The sequence below is a fragment of the Trachypithecus francoisi genome, unplaced genomic scaffold (assembly GCF_009764315.1).
Source record: "Trachypithecus francoisi isolate TF-2019V2 unplaced genomic scaffold, Tfra_2.0 Lachesis_group7, whole genome shotgun sequence".
Lineage (NCBI taxonomy): Eukaryota > Metazoa > Chordata > Mammalia > Primates > Cercopithecidae > Trachypithecus > Trachypithecus francoisi.
Genome location: NW_022681472.1, coordinates 85318662 through 85334028, shown reverse-complemented (window position 1 = coordinate 85334028; position 15367 = coordinate 85318662). Strand labels below are relative to the sequence as shown.

Here is a 15367-nt window from a genome sequence, read left to right as displayed (position 1 = left end):
ACTGTTTTTTTAAATTAAAATATTGCTAAAATTCAACTGCCATATGTCATAAGTATTTTTTTTTTAACACTAAAAGAAATCCCAAAACTTTAAAAGCACTGTGAAAAGCTCTTCAGGTCATTCCTACTCATTATACTCCTTGAAACGTTTTTCTGCCTAAAATTACCATTTAGGTGATAAAATGACAGTATCCTCTTGCCTGGGTATTGTGCCATTCATGTCTATGCTTGCCTTTTCTCCTTACCAGATTGTAAATGCATGAGAGAATACAAGCCTTAAGATTTCTTAGGTGTCTTGTATTATCTTTCTTGTGCGTAACTTAGCATGATAATTGACTGACTAGAATGCTATCCATTTCACACACTGAGCTTTGTGGAATGACTGTACTTCTCCTGAAACTATAACTACCCAGATCCCAGGGACTTCCAGTCTGAAATGATTCATTATTAATGAATATGTCAGTTTGCTGTTGCTCTGGTACTCAGGAAAACAAATGCAATTACAAATGAATTTTTCTTTTTCTTTTTTTTTTATTTACCAAATCTTCTAATATCTTTTCCCCCTTTTTTCTCTTCTAGGCGCTAGACCAAGATAGAACAGCCCTTCAGAAAGTGAAGAAGTCTGTAAAAGCAATATATAATTCTGGTCAAGGTAAGCACTTACTAAAAGTCAGATAACATGAATTATAAATAATGTCTACAGAGTTTTCTTAGTTATTTAAAAGATGTTAAGTTTATAGGAAACTTGACGCAAATGGAAAAGTAAGTAGGTAAAAGAAATTTCTCTTTTTTTCCTCTTGTCTTGACTATCAGCCCAAGCCTATTAGTGTTTCCAAAACAGAAAGAAGAAAAAGCATTAGTCGCAGTGGATTTTACTATACCCTTAAGTGCTTAATAGAGTTATGAGTAATTTTGTCACAAGTGACATGAGATAGATAAAATTTCTGTGTGAATTTGGTCAACCTATAACTCAGTGGCTTCAGTTAAACACATCAGAATCTTTTCCCTTCTTCAGTGTACCTGTACACATTTGAAAATCAATATTGGCGATGGTCGTGGAAAAAGTTAGAGAGGAGGGGGCAAAGTTAAATTCAAACCTCAACAGACCTGTGAACTATCATCTTTTCTTTTGTTGGAAGGTGTGCCAGATAACCTGTGTAACTAAATGTTTTAACTGTCTAGTGACTTTGTCACCTTGGAGGCAAAAGTATGTCATCAGTGAGTAAGAGGAAACAAACCAAATTAAAAAAAAAAAAAAAAAGAAACAGAGTAACCACAAAAAATGGTAGGCTCCAGCGCTGTAGAAGAGAGGCTTGGAAACATAAAATGGATTTCAGAGTTTCTCACTCACATCTTTTGTTAATATTGCAGTACCACCTCACCTACCAATAGGTTACTTCTCTAAGAAACCAGTGGTCTGTAACTTAACAGAAAACCTGGGAGGGAAGGTAGCAGACTATAATAGAAAGAGCACAGGCCATGAAGTTGGACAGATATGGGCTTTCGTCCTTGCTAATCCACTTCTTATTAGCAAGGTGACCTTGAGCTGGTTATTTCTCCTTCTTGAGCTTCCATTTTTCTTCTGTAACATGAGGATAGTGGTATTAAAAAAGTTGTTGAAGGGATTTAATGAGCTCATATCTGTAAATGGTCTCCCAGGTTACGGAAGTTCAATAAATGCTTGTTCCTCTTAATTTTATCATCATGAAATTATTGAGCTGAATGGAACGTGAACAAGCCAAAACCCTCAGGTACTTTATGGCCCTCCTGTCTCATCAGAGCTGGGAATCACTAGCCAAATGAAACTGGAAACCTAATATTCTCTTGTTTTTTAAACCCCCCTAGGCCTTGAGACATTCTGTAATATTAATTGTTAACACATTTTGCACCCTGATGCCTTCATTTTGCTCCCTAATTTCTTTATATCCAATAAAACACTAACTTCTCATTAATGTAGATAACTAATAGTCATGTAGTTATGACCAAATGTTGTTTTAGGTCTTGGCTTAAGTTATATACCTAATTTATAACTTCTGCCATTAGCATTTTTTTCAATGAACTTCTACACTGTGGTAGGCCCTTATATTTGATATTAGCTCTTTGGGGAGGTGAGTGGGATAAATAACTAGGAGATGCCACAAAGCGGGCTTCTGGGGTACTGATATTGTTGTTTCTTGATGCTAGTGGTGGTTACATGGTCAAGTTCACTTTTTGGTAATTCATCAGATACTGAACTTAGGATTTATATACTTTTCTGTAGGTATGTATATTATATACCAATAAAAATATATTTAAAGTATTATATGCAAGGAGGTTCACTGAAGCCTTGGTTGTGATTTGAAAGAGCAGAAAATAAAAGGGATTTATTAAATAAACCATAGTATATATATAATAGAACACTGCACACCCTTTTAAAAAAGAGAGAAACTCAAGTAGTCTAGGTCTGAGTTTGAATCCTAGCTTTGTTATACTTGTTCAAGTCAAGTATATTATTTAACTTCCAGGAGTCTTACATTTCATTACCATAAATTTAAAAAATAATATCTAATGGGCAGGGGATCGTATGGACAAAAGGAGAGACCATCTAAGGCCCCTAATACACTGCCTGCCACATAGTAGGTGCTTAACAAATGGTAGATGGGGGAAAAGGACAGCTAGATGAATGCTTGAGTGCCTTCTCTATTTTAATTCAGTGATTCCACATATAGCATTTGACCAGCTTGATTTTATAAAGAGCTTAATGAGAACCATTATTTGTCTCAGGAGGAACGGTCAGTTCTGTAATGTGATGATGATTTGTACCTGAGGCTCTATACTTGTGAGCTGCAAAAGGGAGACCCTTGCTTTACAGCTGTGAGATGCTGCTGTATTTACTGTGCTGAGGGCCCACTCCATGTGACTCTTTTCCAAATGTTCTCCCTCAAGATGCATTTCATCCCTTGGCCACAATGACCACATCACTCAACAACTCATACAAAGGCTCCTCTACTGGGGGATATGCTTCTTCCTGTTCTTTAAAGGATTTCCTTGATCACAGCTGCCCTGGGTATGACAGAAGGGAGAGATTGTTCCTATATGGATGTAAAGAGGAGAGAGTTCGAGGGCTATATGCGTAATTTGGGTACAGCCTCCTCCAGTAGACTGCACCCTCTTTGTGGATGGGAGTGGCACAGCTAACTGAACATTGAATCTCTCCAGTCTGGATTAGGGGTTCTGTGTGCCCTCCTTCTAGGTTTGTACTGTTAGAGTAGCCTCTAGTGACATATGGTTTTAAATTTTAAATGAATTAAAATAAAATTTAAAATTCAGTTCCTCAGTTTTAGCCACATTTCAAGAATTTAACAGCCATATATGACTAGTGGGTGCCATATTGGATAGTGCAGAAATAGAAACTTCTCCATCATCACAGGAAGTTCTTTTAGACTGATACTGTAGAACATATATCCCATTGTATTGCAGTTATTAACCATCTCTCTTGGAGTAGATAATGAGTCTTACCTTTGTTGATTAGGATCACCTGAAGAACTCTTAAAAACAAAAACAAGAATGTCTCAGACCCTTACCCTAGAATTGTTCCAGAGTAGAGCCTAGCTATTGAGATTAAAAAATATATTATTCCCCAGCTGATTCTAACTTGCAGCTAAAATTAAGAACTGTTGCACTGGCCTATGAGCTTTTTGATAAGACTAGTACTATGTTTTTCATCTTTGTAGTTTATGCATTTGTAAAGGTAATTTATTAGTTTGTTCAAAAGGTATTTATTGAGCACCTATTATATTCTCCTGTTCTGGGCGTTAGGTGTTTGGCATATCAAAGTCTCTGCCTTCATGAATTTTACAATCCAGTAGGGGAGAGAGAAATGTTAATCAGATCATCAAACTGGAAAGTATTTATAACTAGAAACTAGGAAGTGCTATAAAAGAAAGCTTACAAAGTGCAAAGGGTGAAATAGGAAGAAGGATCTGAAGTAGTATGAGGAAGGTACTAAGGGCGTACCACTTGGAGGAAATGATATTCGTTGTGTATTTATGCTGTACTAGGCTAAGCCAAACAAGCCGATAAGGTAAGTACCATTGTTCTCATTTTATAGATAATGAAACTGAAGCTTAGAGAGCCAGAATAACTTATTCAGGGTACCATACCTGGCAAATAACGGAAAGAGAGCCCAGCTGACCCCAGCTTTGCTCTTTACAGGTACTCTGTATTTGTCTTCTACCTAACACATGGCAGGGGCTCAATAAGGATTGAATGAATCGCTGCATGTTGACTTGATGGGTTACTACCTGGGAAGCTCTCTGAGACCAGCTATTAATATTCACTAATCGTGAATATTCATGAATGGATCCATCAAATGGAAACTCCCAGCATTGTAATCTGTGGGATGACTTTGGTGTTTCCCAGATGAGACCACAAATAGTAGTTACCATGGTCCTGTCTCGGAAATATAGGGACAAACTCAGATCCCTCCAGGTTCCTCACAGACTATTGAGGCCTGATAGGGTTTCTGCAGTCATGAGCAAGTATAGTATAGCTGGGTTTGTGGACAGCACTATGACATTTAATTCTTTAAAAATGAGTAAATGAGTAAAACAGTGGTGTTGCATAGCTTTCCATGATACAGGCTCAGTGGAATCCAAGCTGTTCCCCTGCAAGGGCTTTTGGCCTCATCCAGAGAAACCACAAGAAGTTGAACCCTGCTATCTGTTTCCCAATGCATTTTCATAATTTTCTTGTTTTCTCACAATGCTTAAGTGATACAAAACCCATGTGATACTTTTTGAACATTTAAAAAGCATTTCTGTATTTCTGGTTGGAGATTACCAATCACTCAACTTCCCAAAGTGATTTGAAAGATAGCTAAACATCGTGAAGCTTGTTACTCTTAAAATGTGTTATTTTTACACTTAAACTTTTATCAGTACTAGTAAACAGTATAAAAATGAGGGTTTTTTGGTGGATGTTTTGTTGTTGTTTGTTTGTTTTTTGTTTTGTTTTTTAACAAATTGTCTCCATGCAAGCCCTTTAGTTTCAAGATTGCTCTGGGAATTTGCGTCTCACTTTTCCTTGTTGTGTATGAGGACATTTTAAAAAACGAAACAAAACTCAATTCTGTGAACTGCTTAGACCAATGGAAAATTCTCTAAGCTATTCCGTTTTCCTGTGTTATTCTTTAAGTTTTGAAGTTTTAACATTATTAATCTGTGAAACAGATTGTCGTTTAGGAAGTCTGCCTTTAGTGGTCCCTCTCCCTTTTCCCCTTTCTCCCTCCTTTTGCCCTTTTGCTAATATATGATTAAAATGACTAGTTTCTTGGGCACTGTGGAGGTTTTAATTTATTGTAATTCTTGGGCAATTTTCTTTACAAAGATAGAGCCTAATCCCCCTTCCCCTTGAATGTACCACCAGAGTTATTAACTCGCTTCTAATGAATAGAATGTAGTAGAAGTGATGCCATGTGATTTCCAAGGCCAGTCCATAGGCAAGATAGCTTCCACCTGGTCCTTCCATTCTTTTTCTGATCATTTTCTGTGAAGGAAGCCAGCTACCATATTGAGGATACTTAAGCAGTCCTATGGAGAACTACCACACACTTGCCAGCCATGCAAGTGAGACATGGAAGAAAATCTAACCCCCGGCAAACTTTCAGACAACTGCAGCCCTGGCTGGCATCTTGATCTTGATCTTTGTGAGAGACCCTGGGTCAGTACAGTAGGAGTGGGGCTGGCATTCCCTTGGAAGCATGAGCATGTGAATGCATGTCAGTCAGGTGTGGCTTGAGAAAAGAGCTTACTGTTTGCTTCTCAGTATTGTTTAAAAAACACAGTGAGACGTACTGCACTTTTACAAATGGAAGCATGTGGTTCATAGTAAGCATGGGTATACTGAGTTGTCTGTTCTACCAAATGAGTTAGGTTGAAAACATTAATCTTTTTGAACAGATACATTCTCATACAACACAGGTACAGGTATGCAGTTTTTTCTGGGAATAGGAACTCAGGATATTCCTGCTACTAGGTCTTTTTCTGTGTTAAAGTTTTGGCTTTTTTTTTTTTTTTTTTCTCAAATTAAATGAACATGTTATTATATGGCTGGTTCCTTAGAATTTATGCCAGGATATATTCAGAATAAATGATAGCTTGTTGGTAACACATGGTGCCCCTTAGAATCTGTAACATTGTTGGTCTGAAAGTTGAGGCTTATAAATCCTTTAATGTTTTTGGGCAAGAAAACAAATGATAGTGGTATATAATTTGATCACAAGCATATGATGTGGAAGTCTTATTTTCAAAACACAGCTAAATTGTTATAAACAGTTTTGTAGCTTTTTCATTACAAGGAAGACAGCCATTGATTTTCTCATTTCCTTACATTTTTGTCTCCCATTCCCTTTCAGTTAGAATTAAGTAGTAGATAGTTTTATAAGAGAGTGTTTGTGTTTTTTAAGACAAAAAAATGTGTGGTGTTCTCTCCAGTGTTTCATTTTGTTAAATTACGTATTTTAAGAAAAAGCTCATAGTGCACAAGGAAATCTAGGATTTTAAAGGTAAAGTACCAAATTTATCAGTGAATAGGAAGCAAATGTTTTTGTAACCAAACAACTTCATTTGACCTATTTTTTAGTTAAGCATTTCCTCAAACTTGAAGGTATAGTGTGAATTCAGTTGTAACTAGAGTTGGTAATTAGGTTCGTTGTCTTACCATGGTGTCATGTAATGCTTATTTTAATCCTGCGCTGTTCAGTGGGGAGAAAAATTCTCTTAACAGGCATATGTAAGAGATATAATAGATTAGAATAAAATGTCACAAGGTATACAAAAGCAGCTTGTCTCTAGGAAATTTTACCTTTTTTGCTGTTTTTCAAGTTTGTGGATAACCAGATTTTTTTAAAAAATCTTTTTGAATTACAGTAAATTGATTAGTAAAAATAACAATTCTTAAGCTCTTAAAAGGCTTTAGATAGAAATACCATGGTTGAGCAAAATCTAAACAAATTTCTTTGGGCCTTCAAGGCATTTTGCATTCTTGTGGGTCCATTATTACTCCTTGGGAGGTGAATACAAATTAAAATAATGAGTTCCTTCAGAATGGTCAAGGAAGGGTTTTTTTCCCCCCAAAAGTGAATATACTTACCCAGGAGAGCATTACTCCTTAAATTATGTGGGGATAAACTAGAGGGATTCAAAATAATGCTGCTTAAAAATCGGTGTCTCTTTCCAGAATAATATTAAAACCCCAGGCTTCTTAGGAAGTTTCAATTTTTGGATCCTGGTTATTGACTTGCATATTCTTTTACTTGAAATTAGAAGCTATTCACTGCGTGTACAAGCCTGTGTATGCACTTCCTCCATTTTGCTAGTTGTAGAATGAGTGCTCTCTTTTTACTTACAATGAGTTAATTTTTTAAATGATGTGTGCTTCTGTCTTTGGGGAATATGCATCATGATAAATTAAGTAGTTTTAAATAAATTTGTGAGTACTTATCCCACGACCACTAGTTTGGTGTTGGTGTATTTTTTTTTTTTTTTTTTTTTTTGGAGACAGGATCTCACTGTGTTGTCCAGGCTGGAGTGCAGTAGTGCAATCTCAGCTCACTGCATTTTTGACCTCCCAGGCTCAGGTGATCCTCCCTCCTCAGCCTCCCGAGTAGCAGCTGGGACCACAGTTGCATGCCACCATACCCAGCTAATTTTTGTTTTGTGTGTGGGAGGGAGGTGGTGTTTGGTAGAGATGGGGGCTTCACCATGTTGCCCAGGCTGGTCTTGAACCCACCTCTGCCTACCACAGTGTTGGGGTTTACAGGCGTGAGCCACCACGCCCAGCCTAGTTTGGGGTTTTTTTTTTAAGCCTTAGGATGAACAACAAATTTGCTCTGTTAAAGGTGAATATAAAAATGTGTTTCTATGCTTTAATGATTTATTTTGGTAAAAATAAATAATAGATGCCGTTTGTTGAATACCTACTATGTGCCGGGTTGAGTACATTGTGCTTTTCAGTCTTCAATTAATTATTTTCACTGTTTACATAAAGATTCAGATTAATGACTGTTAGGAACCACCTTTGAGCCTTAAACAGACCCTTCTTGACAACTACAGTCAAGATTCTATGACTTTACCTATGTCTTGCTGCCTCTTATTTCAAATTGCATTTTCATCATTCTTAAATGGTTTATGTCTCATCAAAGTAGGATTGTATTTTCCTGTATAATAAAGCTGTTGCACTTAAACCATAGCAAAGAATCTGCCCTCTGAAAACAACTGTGCCATGACAACCTCTAACAAGCAGTCTTATGTGTGTTTAATTTTATTTCTAGTTCACATGTCAACGTGAATTTTTATATGTCTATTTCTACGACTGGAGAGGTTTCTCCAATTAAGCCTTTAGCAAGAAAGAATAACTACTTACTGATTTTGTGATGCCCCATTTGGGTATGCAAATCAAGCAGATTGTGCCTGATTCTGAAGTGGTTTTCATTGATAATCAGTACCATAAGACAGAACATTTAGAGGTTGATAGAGGATGACTTTGCTTGGCCAGTTTGTCTGTTGCATTCACAGACAACAGGGATATTTTCAGATCTTCCATGTCTCGGGTAATTGATCAAACATGTACTTTTTTCTTTATGGAGAACAGTATGGGTGCTGAGGGGACTGGAACACCTCGTGCTGATTTTTCTCACTGGTGTTTTCTGGCTTCTTCCCCCATTGTGAAAGTGCAGTGTGATATTAATGTGTTTACTGTAGAAAAATAAGATGAGCTAAAAGAAAAAAAATAATAGGCACATATCTTTTTAAATTTTTTTTTCAAGTTAAAGGTTTGTTTTTTCCATTATTTAGATTCTTTTTCTTTTTTTTTTTTTTTAACTCAAGGTCTCACACTGTTGCCCAGGCTGGAGTGCGATGGCATGATCTTGGCTCACTTCAGCCTTGCCGTCCTAGACTCAGGTGGTCCTCCCACTTCACCCTCCTGAGTAGCTGGGACCACAGGCACTTGCTACCATGCCTGGCTGATTTTTGTGGTTTTTGTAGGGACGTGGTTTTGCCGTGTTTCCCAGACTGGTCTTGACCACCTGGGCTCAAGCAGTTCACCCACCTTGGCTTCCCAAAGTGCTAATTACCAGCGTGAGCCACTGCTCCTGGCCCATTGTGTATATTCTGAATCACAAACACACACTTTTGGAGTACCCAGCACATCTGTGTTCTCTGTGGCCCTCATTATCTTACTTGTCCACATTTGAGGGTGATGCCTTTTCCCAGAGTTCTGAAGTGGAGAAGCCTAGTTGAGGTCATGTTTTGGAGGAGTGTTCTATGCTGCCTGTACAGTGAGGAGTTGGGATGCTCCTATGTAGAGAGCTGGGATGTGATCTCTACTCTGACAGGAAGTAACTAAGTATTTCTTAACAAGTCCTTCGTTTCTCAGGACCCTGGTTTTTCTACCAGTGAAACAGAGATGATGATTTTTTTTCTTGTCTGTTTATGAAATGAGATGAAGATACTTTTGTAGCCTCTAAAATGCCCTGTTTATACCCAAAGGGGAGTTGATAGTTTCTAACAATACCGCATTTCCCTAGCAACTGATCCAAAGAGACCTGCCCCTGTTGATCTCACATGTGCTGTTGTCCTTCCCTCAGACTTGCCAGCTGTGCACCCAGAAAGGGCAAGAAGCTTTGTCTTCAGATACAGCTAACATTTCTTCTAATTCCGAACATTTTGGGGTCATAGATAGCCCCCTTAGTAAACCTCAGAAAGACAACACACGTTATCTGAACTTAAAACAAAAAATCTTACAAAGCAGAATATTTCAGTCAATTTCAGGGGTTTTTGGAACCCCTGACGTTAAGATCAGAACCATTGATTTATATAAACAATATGTTATATATAATATGTACCATGTTATATATAGTATAATATATAATAATATATAATTGATTAAATAAACATACAAGCATTGATTGGAAATGCTTTGAAATGTTTTACTGACAGAGATTGATGATTAAAAATAGTTCGGAGAGTCCAAGTGCAGTGTGGCTCACACCTGTAGTTCTAGCAATTTGGGAGACCAAGGGAGGCGAATCACTTGAGCCCAGGAATTCGAGACCAGCCTGGGCAACATGGCAAAACCCCATCTCTGCAAAAAAAAAAAAAAAATTAGCTGAGCATGGTGGCATGCCCCTGGGGTTCCAGCTACTCAGGAGGCTGAGGTGGGAGAATTGCCAGAACCAGTGAGGTCAAGTCTACAGTGAGCTGTAATTGCACCACTGCACTCCAACCTGGGCAACAGAGTAAGATCCTGTCTCAAAAAAACAACCACAAAAAAAATAGTTTGCAGAGCGCTAGTTCAGAGGGTAGCTGCTCAGGCTGAGTCCTGTCCTAGGCTACCACCTCATTAGCAGAACAAGAACCCAATGAGGTTTTATTGTCTCGATTTTACATATAATTTGTAAGCCAAGAAACTAACTCAGAAGGACTTAAAGGTCGTACCCAAGGCCATAATTCTAAACACCAAATAACCTTTGTATCCCATTGTAGGTGCTTAGTGAAAGTTTGTGAATTAGTAGTAAAATACGGGGTCCTATTTTAAAACACCTGTTGATTTAGAAGGATTGGCTCCATTGGGTGGCTATACTGTGGAGGCTGAAGCAGGGGAGGAATTGGTTGTGTCTTTGCTACCTATTTTAGGGGCCAGATCTCAAAGCATTGCAATTACCTACAGAGCCATCAGTAAACCAAAGTGTAATGTGTACTTCTTCTGGCAGGTAGGAAGGCTGTATGATGAAGCCAGAAGAGAGAACATTTCTACTTCTGCTGTAGGGGAGTGATGTTCAGGTGCTGTTTAAATCCTGAGTAATAGCCCTGTGGAACTCTTTGGGTATCTTTTCTTGGGGCTCTGTTATTTAATGGATTTGTCAGTGCTGCAGAAATGAGAATATGCATGCTGAGTTTCCAGATAACACCCCAGAGGCTGGGGCCAGACTCCTGCTGAGGCTTGGCTAGGACTTTGAAAGAACAACTCCAAATTCAAAATGGCCTTCAGAAATTATAGAAATGAATCATCCAAAGTGGCATGGAGAAAAAGCAGTTTTAAAAAATGTCCACAAGGCTTTCTGCCTCCAAGGACTTTGTCTTTAATCTTAACAATAGACTAATACAGTTAGTGGTGGTGGGAAAATGTAAGGAAACTGAGACTCAGGGAAGTGAAGTAATTTTGCTCATAATCAGCAGTTGTTTCTAAATTAGTGTTATAGATAAGAAAATAAAGAGCTTAGATCCAAAATCCAGCCCTCATTCCCCAATAATATGGTGTCTGTAAAGTTAAAACAAAGACCCGGACAGGTGGCACTAAGTTTATGGATTGGTGTGGCAAAAAGGATCTGAGCAACTATCTGATGATGGACAGGAACAGAGGGCAGTGCTTTTAAAACTTAACCTATCACAGCACTTTGGGAGGCTGAGGTGGGAGAATTTCTTGAGGGCTGGATTTTGAGACTAGCCTGGACTGCATAGTAAGACCCCATCTCTTAAAAAAAAAAAAAAAAGCCAAGCGTGGTAGTGCATGCCCGTAGTCCCAGCTACTAGGGAGAGGCCAAAGTGGGAATATCACTTGAGCCCAGGAGATCAAGGCTGCAGCAAGCTATGCTATGACCATGCTGCAGCATTACAGCCTGGGCAACAGAGCAAGACACTCTGTCTCTTAAAACAAAACAAAATCTTAACCTACCTAGCTCTAGATTGAAGGTGGTAAACTCTGGGGCAACCAAAGACTCCGTGTTAGTTTCTGTTTATCTCAGCCCACCTAAGCAAACACTGACTTCATTATTCCTGAGTACTTTATGATACCTGTATGGTTATGCTGCTACCTCTTGCCACACCCCAAGTCTACTTGTTAAACAACTATTCATTTTTCAAGTTTCTGCTCAATTATCTTCTCTTATGATACCTAATCTGCTCCATTCAAGTGTCGTCTCTGTGTTCTTTTTTTATCAAATATTAAATAGTTGCCTTCTATAGGCCATCTTAAATAGCAGTATGTTTTCATACAGAAGAAAGAAAAAAAAGTTAGAACTCCTCCTCATGCCATATAGATAATTTCATTGCAGATGTATTAAGTATTTAAATATTGAAGTGAATAAAACTTTAAAAAGTTTAATAATTTACTTTCACAAACCCTTTCCTGTGCTATATAAACAAATACATTGTTTTGGGTTAAAGATTAAGTGTTTTTTAAAATGCTAACTATTAGAAGGCTTAGGAACATAAGGCAGGAAACCCAAAAAAATCTTTTGTATACAGATTGATATATATGACTACATGACATTTTAAAATTTCTCTATGGCAAAGGGCACCATTAACAAGTTACAAGATAAATGGAAGAAATATTTGCAACACATATTATAAAAGTTTCTATCCCTTGTACAAGACATTCTTACAAACTGATAGGAAAAATACTAGCATCGGAAAACTAAGCTAAATATGTAAACAGGCAGAAAAGGAAATGTTAATGGACAATAAAATACGAAAAGATAGACTTACTATAGTCAATTTTTTATACACATGTGGCCAGAATTAAAAAAGAACAGTAACATCTGTGTGCTGATGTGGTTGAAGAGAGTTAGCCCCTGTTATATGTGCATTGCTGCTGGGAAGGTGAATTGCTTTAACCAGCTTCTCTGGAAAGAATGTGGCAATATTAATTAAAATTTGAAATGTTCACACTATCCCGCAGCAATCCTGCTTTTGTGAATATATTTTTCCAGAGGTAAAGTAATGGCATGTAAGAGCTTGTGTATAAGAGTATTTATTGCAGCGTTGTGTTTTGATGGCAAAAGCTGCAGAAAACCTAGTATCCTCTCAGTAGGGGGATTTGTTATGGAACATAATCACAGTTAAAATAATTAGATTTACTTATATTAAATTTCATGATTTTTATTCCATAGCAAAAAAGCAAGCCATGGTGGTCGTATGTAATATCCCATTTATTTTTTTAAAAAGGGAGAAAGGGGTGAAAACACCTATATTTGTGTGTCTGTGTGTGTATGTATATTTTTTTAAATCATAAGGTTTCACTGAGATACACTCCAGATTATTAACTTTGCTTATTTTAAGGAGATGGGATTGGAAAAGGGAAAAGGAAATTACAATTTTATCTTTACAATTTTATCTTTATGTATCTCTGTAATAGCATATGAATTACTTATATAATTTTAAAAACAAATAGAATTAAATATTTTATAAGTGTGATTAGTGCTACAAAATATGTATAGGATAATATAAAAAGAATTTGTCACTTCCCCTTTTATGGCAGTGCTATGTTTTATGTCACATATTACATGGGTTTATTATTACATTATAGCTCACTGTATTTTATATGGCTGGCACATGGCTGCTGGTATTTTTTGCAAGAAGGAAAAAGGCTTGTTTTATGAGAATCCACTACATGCAGTGAGCATTTTACTGAGCACTCACTATGTGCCAGGCCCAGCACTGGGAACTGAGCATATAACTATGTAAAGCTGGGACCCCCAGCTTGTCAAAAGGCTAAGAAGAGAGTGAATAACAGGATGCATGGTAGGTTATACTTACATTGAAAGTCAAGGTGAGTCCTGAAATTGTGATGGAACTTATAGACAGGAGAACTTTGGATAGGTTGTATGACTGGAGTGTAGTAACGCACGTATCCCAGCTAGCCTCTGGGAGATTTTTCTTCTTTCATGAGGATAAGATGATAAACACATGTTTATCATGTGTTCCTCTGTACTCTTGATACAGAAGGAGAACTTGCGTAAAGACCTTGGAAGAGAGGCTAGGCTCCCAGGAAAGAGTATGGGAAATTAAGGAAGTGAGACTCTGGAGTGTGGAATGGTACTTAGCATCTTATAAACACCCACTGCATACCAGATACTAAGATGAGGCACTTCGTAGTCTTTCTCATCTATTTCCCTTAAGGAAAATGGTTTGGAATGCTCTTTATGATAGATTTATGAGAGTATTCTCAAGGCCTTATTATACCCGTTAAGTAGAAATAATCCTTTGTGGTTTTATAATTTTTTTGTGTTTTTCCAAAAGAGCTTTTGTATTAATTTTGACACCTTTACCTCTTAGTGGCCAATCAGCAGGGCTGATGATGTTATTAGACCTGCTTTATATATGAAGAAATTAAGGCCCCTAGGAGCTTCAGTCTCCTGACATGGTAGAGTCTGGAGCTAAGACCTGGATTTTCAGGTTTCTCAATCACTTGGCATCTGGCTAAAGTTAAAAGACTTCTAGAGGCTCCTACACTTAACCAAGTACACTAGTTAGGAGCACAGGCTTTAGGGTCAGTGCCTGTCACTACTGCTTCTTATCTGTATGACATTGGGGCAACTTGCTTAACTACTCTAAACCAGTTTCTAAATTGTGAACATTGAACAAGATAACACAGGAAAAATACTTAGCGTACTTGAAGCACATTAATCAAAAATTGTAATTGCAAATAATTATCTTTATTATTACTTTGTCAGTATTATTACAGGACAGGAAGTCTTGTTTTATTTACCTTTTTGTTCCTGGTATTTGTCATCAAGTCTTTCACATAGTGGATTCTGAATATATATTGTGGCACACAATATTCTGGTATCCACGATAGTCTTTCCTGAGTGTGTCAGTGGAGAAGGATAGGTTTTAGAATCAAATGAAGTGGGATCTAATCCTTTCCCCACCACTGAGTTTCATTTTTCTTATCTATAAAGCAACTGCCTTGAGGGAGTATCACATGAGTTTCAGGATATTCACTGTGATTGAATCCCTCTACATAGTCAGTGCTTAATAAGTAGCAGCCATAATTAGAGTTGCTGAGAATCAAAAGTTAGGTTGGCAGGCAGTCCAGTCCAGAGGTTTTGTGACAATTGCTCAGTTTGGTAAGGTAGAACACATGGTGTTAGTTAGACAAACCCCTCAGGGAGAGACCTATTTAATAATTGCTATGGTTCTGAAAGTTTTGAGGAAGGCCTCATTGGCTGAATATACAAAGAAAGTTTAAAGAGTATTGAATTTTAATGTATTCCTAAGGTATTTGCTATTGCCAGCCCCTAGGGATAGAAACTCTTCTGCGTTGTCTGAAGTCTCTGCCTCCTGTCCACGGGGTAAAAGCCTGGCTGTAATGCAGTGGCCAAGGATGGATAGTTGGTATGGTTGTCATCATTGTGTCATTGCCATTATAAATATTTATTGAGCTCATCGTATACCAGGCACTTGGCATGCAATATCTTACTTAAATTTAATAACATCTCTATGAGGTAAATGCCATTATAATTTCCATTTTCCAGATGGGGAAGATGAGGTTTAGAAAGATAAAGCTACTTGACCGGCTGGGCGTGGTGGCTCAAGCCTGTAATC

At 37.6% G+C, this 15367-nt stretch overlaps 1 protein-coding gene across 3 annotated transcripts in view; it reads left to right on the top strand.

Moving 5' to 3' along the window:
• The window catches only part of ASAP1 (ArfGAP with SH3 domain, ankyrin repeat and PH domain 1), a 407767-nt gene that overhangs the window by 211904 nt on the left and 180496 nt on the right, over positions 1-15367 (top strand). For all 3 annotated transcript variants that reach the window (XM_033203192.1, XM_033203191.1, XM_033203193.1), the window contains one exon: positions 579-651. In XM_033203192.1, coding sequence (XP_033059083.1) covers positions 579-651 — 73 coding nt within the window. The remainder of the gene's footprint in view (positions 1-578; positions 652-15367) is intronic.